The sequence below is a fragment of the Heptranchias perlo genome, chromosome 35, assembly GCF_035084215.1.
Source record: "Heptranchias perlo isolate sHepPer1 chromosome 35, sHepPer1.hap1, whole genome shotgun sequence".
Taxonomy (NCBI): domain Eukaryota; kingdom Metazoa; phylum Chordata; class Chondrichthyes; order Hexanchiformes; family Hexanchidae; genus Heptranchias; species Heptranchias perlo.
In genome coordinates, this window is record NC_090359.1 from 9736211 (window position 1) to 9742589 (window position 6379).

At 43.4% G+C, this 6379-nt stretch overlaps 1 protein-coding gene and 1 pseudogene across 1 annotated transcript; one reads left to right on the top strand and one right to left on the bottom strand.

Annotated features, from left to right (window-relative positions):
- Positions 1 to 242: 242 nt before the first annotated feature.
- LOC137302348 (ferritin heavy chain-like) lies at positions 243 to 1686 on the bottom strand. Its single transcript, XM_067971985.1, has 2 exons — positions 888 to 1686; positions 243 to 463 (listed from the first exon to the last, which is right to left on the bottom strand). The coding sequence occupies exons 1-2, from the start codon at positions 972 to 974 to the stop codon at positions 311 to 313; spliced, it is 240 nt and encodes a 79-aa protein (XP_067828086.1). The 5' UTR covers positions 975 to 1686; the 3' UTR covers positions 243 to 310.
- Positions 1687 to 4934: 3248 nt separating this feature from the next.
- On the top strand, positions 4935 to 5106 carry LOC137302570 (U2 spliceosomal RNA; annotated as a pseudogene).
- The last annotated feature ends 1273 nt before the right edge of the window (positions 5107 to 6379 follow it).

Sequence of the window (6379 nt, forward strand, 5' to 3'; positions counted from 1 at the left end):
GCCTTCTGGAGGGGAAGGGGTTAAAACATCCATGTGCCCAAACAAATCAGATTTTATCACGGTGACAACCTATTTCTTAGATTTTTTTTTGTTTGACGCAAGGCCACGTGCATTGGTGTTAGAATGTGCTCAATTACTGAAGAAAAGGAACCAGTTCAACATCAAAATGTTTTATTTCAGCTGCAAGAACACTCAACTACAATGTTTGGAAGTTAATCTTAGACTTTGAATTCCATGCCCAGTTCAGAGAGATGGCAACATAAAACTTCAATACACAAGTTGAATATCTGCAACATGGACAACAGTCCAGTCACTCCTCCCCCAGGGTGTGCTTGTCAAACAGGTACACTCCCATGCCATTCTCAGGGGCTCCCAGTCTCTTCAGGTTGGTGATGTGATCTCCAAGCTTCTTGATCATCTTCACTTGTTCATCCAAGTAGTGGGTCTCCAGGAAGTCACACAACTGGAAAGGGAAAAATAAAAATCAAGCTAGCTACTTGAATCATTAGGTTCCTTTAATCTCACTTCCCTACTGGGGAATACTCAAGGTCTCATTACAAAATATGGCCAAGAGACTACGAGATCCAACTCCTTGCCCTCCCAGCCACTGGTATTGAAAATAAATGCTGCCCTGCCCCTCACCTAAAGTCAGTATCCATTTGAAGGTTCCCTTCAAGCCCAAGATATCTCAACCCTTGAAACAGATTGATTTCAAGGACAGATTTTAATGCTCGCCTTCAGTAGATTTAAAAAACCTCAGATTTAGAAATGGAAAGTATTGAGCTGCATTCAGTCTGATGTGATTTTAAAGGACAGTGCTAAATTACACAATCCCAAATTAAAAATAAACCCAAAAGCTAAATGCCACTGATGCATTAAGGACTTACATGAGGGTCTGTCCTCTCAGTGGACAGTTTGTGCAGATCCAGCAGACTCTGGCTCACATCCTTCTCCATCTGCAGAGCTCTCTGCATCGCCTCCAGACCATTGCTCCACTCATCCTGCTCTGGCTTCTGAAAAGGAAGTCTCAGCCAGTTCACTTAATGGATTAAACAAACGAACAATACACCAGAAAGCATTGAAGGAAAATAGGGTGGAAAAAGTAAAAGTCCATGTTACCATGAACCAATTGTGTTAAGAATATAGAATTACTGAATTAAGCCATCACAACCACAAGAGTCAAATTAATGACAATTAGTATCGATGCATTTAAAGGGGAGCTCGACATGTCCATGAGTGCAAAAGAAATAGAAAGATATGCTGATCACATTCGATCAAGTAAAGTGGGAGGAGGCTTTTCTGGAGCATGGACAGAAACATAGACCAGTTGGACCAAATGACCTGTTTCTGTGAAGCAAATTCCATATAAATTGGAACAAGCAAAGTGGTGCCATGTAAAAGACCACTTGTTTGCTGAACCCAACCTGGATATCCTCCAAGATGATTCTGGAATTTCAGCAATTTCTCAGCATCCTCATGTTTCTCCTGTGACTGCTCCTTGAAGAACTTGACAAAGTGATGCAGGGCAACATCATCCCGGTCAAAGTAATAGGACTGTGGAGAGATCAAAAGTAGTTGGATATCTCAAAGACCAATCATGGGTATTGTACATGAAGCCAACTTCAATATTTTGCTTTCTGGCTCACTGAACTGGTCTGCAGATTGTTATGAAAACTAGCACAGGCCAACTTGCTTCACTAATCTGGTAAAGATGGTGGATAATTTCATTCCCAGCAATTGGGAAGCCAGCCAATGGAAAATAATCACCAATTCAGCTTTAATTAAAATTTTACTTGAATATGCTCACAAATCAATACTTGCTTAACTTGAAATTATGACACTCAATAGTATATCTGGAAATTAGTGAAGGACCAATAATAACATTCCTTTCACCAGGATCATGCCCCCATTGAATGCAGTGTATTCCAAAAGTAAATTTGAAGAAGCTCAGAGCCCAGGAACGTGAGTCAGAGATTGAAGAAACTCAGCCTATAGTACAATTACTGTAAGGAACAGGGAGACAGTTTGTTTATAACAATTCAATTTAACTTGCACAATTACAGGTTTCAAAAATACACCCACTGTACATAGATTGAGGGATTGAATAGGGTCCAAAAAAAAGACTCACTATGGAGAGATAAACATAGGAGGAAGAGAGCTCCATATTGATCTGCTTGTTGACACCATCCTCACTCCTTGTGATAGTTCTAACACACCTGGGAATCCATTCTAACTGTCAAAGAAGGTATTTTAACTAGCTGAACCAGGCTAACGTCTTCCCAAACTCTTTTTTTTTCTATTTTTTCTTTTTCCTATTAGGCCCCCCTTTTATAAGAAGGGGGAGTGTGGGGTGTGCTTAAATACTAAAAACCCAAACAAACCAAAACCAAGTGTTCAAATTAAAACTTTATTATCCTCGTCCAGGATGCACTCCAGCCCCTGCGGTGCCCCCCGGTCGCAGAAAGCCTCGAGCGTACCGGGAGACACCGCGTGCTCCATCTCCAGGGCCACCCGGGCGCAGAGCATTCCCAAACTCTTCTATTTATATGTCTGGGGACAGCCTGCCTGTAATACAAGGCGTGGCATTCCCGATGATGAGTAAAAACTCACACTAGCCATTCAGAGCTCTACGCCCACTGAGGACACCAATCAAGAAAGAGGCGTAGTCGAGATTGTATTTAAGGCCAATCAGAACATTTTTTTTTCAATTAAGTAGATTTGTTTTGAATCAGGTTGACTTTTTTTGTATGTTTCGATCCCCTTTTATGAGATTGAGGGAGGGAGGTTCAGGATGTAACTTTTTTTTTAAATCCAAAAACTAAATGATAACAGAGTCAAATAATAATTTTAATTTTTTTTTTTATGGGCAGTCAGCTTTTTTTGTGTGTTTTAGGCCCCCCTTTTATAAGAAGGGGGGGTTAGGGTGTGTTCATGTGCAGTAAATCCAAAAAAAAAATAAGTGTCAAATTATAATTTTATTATCTCGGTCCAGGATGCACTCCAATCCCTGCGGTGCCCATCCGTCGCGGAAAGCCTCAAACGTACCGGCAGACACCGCGTGCTCCCTCTCCAGGGCCATCGCAGCGCGAAGAATGCTGCGGAAGAGAGGCAGACGGTCGGAGCGACCGTCCCCATGGGCCGGGTCGAGCCTGGACCTGTAGATGACCACTTTGGACAGGCCAAGGGCCAGACCCATGAGAATATCCTCCGACTTGCCTGCGCCCCCCCCCCCCAAACTCCCCACTCCCCTCAACGGGTGGCCAAAGATCAGGAGCGTGGGACTGAAGTCCTCGTGGGTCTGGTCCTGGGCCTGTCCAAGGTGGCCATCTGCAGGTCCAGGCTAGACATGGCCTATGGGGGGGCGGTCGCTCCGACTGTCTGTCTCTCTTCCCCAGCATTCTCCGTGCCCGGGTGGCCCTGGAGAAGGAGCACGGAGTGTCTGCCGTTATGTTTGAGACCGGGGACTGGAGTGGATAGTTGATTACGACAGTGACATTTTGGTTTAATTCGGTTTCATTGCTATGATTGGGTGTGCCACAAGAAAAAATTCTTACAGCACTTGAATAGGTTTTCGGGGTTCCTGACACTGGGGCTCAAAGACCCATTCGAAAAAAAGAGAAACTCAGTGTCTCCTTCTTGTTCAATTAAAAGAGTAACATTGAGACAATGGATTGTGTGTCACAACAAACTATTGGGGCACAGAAGTACGTGATGTGGATACAACATTAACAATCCTTAGTGTTCGATTGGAAGGATTTCCCCATTGTGCAGCGATGAGGTGTTCTGCCAAAGTCATTTGGCAGAATACCTCATCGCCAGAGCTTTCAAACAAGCACCAAGACGTAGTTTGGCTGGTGGTGAAAAGGGCCTTTCCCATCAGATCCTTCATGCACTCCCGACCTCTCAGTGCCAACGTGCGCTGTCCCCGAGGAAGCTGCGGTGGAGACAAGACCGTCACCCATCTCCTCCTGGAATGTCCCTTTGCAAAGACGATCTGGAGAGAGATGCAGTGGTATCTGTCCAGGTTCATACATACAAATTAAGAGCAGGAGTAGGCCATTCGGCCCCTCGAGCCCTGCTCTGCCATTTGATAAGGTCATGGTTGATCTGATTGTGATCTCAACCGTAGTTTCCCATTTACCTATGATAACCTTTGACTCCCTTGTTAATCAGGAATCTATCCAACTTAGCCTTAAAAATATTCAATGACCCTGCCTCCACTGCTCTCCGGGGAAGGGAGTTCCACAGACTCACGACCCTCAGAGAAAAAATTCTCCTCATCTCCATCTTAAATGGGAGACCCCTTACTTTTAAACTGTGGCCCCTGGTTCTCGTTTCTCCCTCAAGGGAGCAGTTCTGTAACACATGATTCTGTGCTTTATGGGCTATTCCCAGGAAGCACTCCGAGACAGATATCAACTGCTGCCGGAAGACCATCAACTCGGTGAAAGATGCCATTTGGTCTGCCCGAAACTTGCTGGTCTTCCAGTGCAAGGAGCTGTCCTCGACCGAGTGTTTTTCAACTGCCACATTCCAAGGTCCAGGACGACGTGCTCAGGGATGCACTGAAGCTGGGTGCGGCCGCCGCAAAGGCTCTGTGGGGAAAGGCTATCGTTTCGAGCTCTCCCGCAATTGTAAACCAAGGGGCTGCAATCAGGGAAAACCCACCTCGGGCAGAATGTAAAATACAAATTTATGTAATGAATCGTAATGTACTGCAATGAATCTGTAATCAATAAGCTTATTGATTGTAATGCAATAAGGCACCCTAGAGTGTCATGAACTGTAATTATGAACAATCTGTAACTGTATTGTTGGAATCATAATTGAACTGTACTTTATGTATCTTGCAAATTGTATAATCTGTATTGTGTATGTTTGAAATGTGATGACAACTGTATTGCAAGTAGTGTTACAAATTTTATGAATAAAGTATATTTTTTGAAAAAAAAATCTGTTCTTATCAGTTTAATATCTGATACGTCCCCTATCTGGGGACCGTATATTAAATTGATTTTTGGAACAGGGAGATGGAATAGGGGCTTGCTCCGTCCACTCCACGCATCGACCCAGTATTGCAGTGTCTCTGGGAACGGTGCACCTCCCTGTGGGGAGATATTCAAAATGAAAAACAGGTTTTTCCAGTGTCTCTGTATGTATTATTACTGAGAATAAAGTTGATATTTTGCACTTAAAAAATGTGGAATAAATCCTCAATTAAAGCTGTGAAGATTAACTAGATAAATATTGAGGTGGAAATGATATTGAAGATTTCCAAACTGGACCTGAAACCTAAACTGACCAGAATTACAAAGTGACCCAGAACCCCAATATTCTGTGGACACTTGCACGACAAGGCAAACACACAATGTTACAATCCAAAACTGACACTGAAACATAACTTGACCTAAATCCCCAAACTAACCCTTAATCAGACACTGAACCATTTCCCCAAACTGAAGCAGAACCAGAGCAAGTCACAAACCTAAACTTAACCAGAACCCAACAATGACTCTGAACAAAACAAGCAACAACTCTCAATCTGATCCTCAAACCTAAACAACACGGTGCCCAACACTGGAAGACCCTAAACTCACATACAAACCTCAAATAAACCAGGAACTGTAAGATGACCCAGAGACACAACCCGACCTGAACCCAAACTAAACCGAACTGAACATGAACGCCCAAACTTCTGAACAACCTCAACTTGATCTGGAACTTAAAAGTGCCCTGGAATCCTGAACATACACAGAACTCTCTATGAACAAGAGCCCTTTGCCCTTCTTGAGACCCTCTGATCTAAAGTACTTTAGAGACCAAAAACACTAAGCTGCACAAAACCCTAAATCAACTCACAAATCCCTCGTGACCCAGAAACTTAAACTGACCTGGAACCCTAAACTGATCCAGAATCCCAAAAGTGACAGGTACCCTAAACTGACCATCAACGGAATACTGAGTCAGAACCTCAAATTGACCCAGAATCTTACACTCAATATAACTACAAAGTAACCCACAATTCCAAACTCACATTAAGTCCCAAATGAAAATGTAAATTGAAATGACTGGATACCCTAAACATCCCAAAACACAGTGACCCAGAGCCCTAAATCAACATAAAACCCTAAACCTGTACAGAAACATAAACTGACCCAGACCCTCATACTGACACTTTCCGTGGCCTAAATTGTTAAAGCTCCAAAGGAACTCGAGTCAATCCAAGAGCTCCGGCCCTCTGGATTCCCCTCTCACAGTGGAAGAACGTTAAACTGTTCCAGAATCCTAAACCGACCTGGAACCTGGAACCAAAGCAAAACTGCAACCAACTCAGAATCACAGGCTGATCTAAACCCGAAACTGATCCATTATCCTAAAC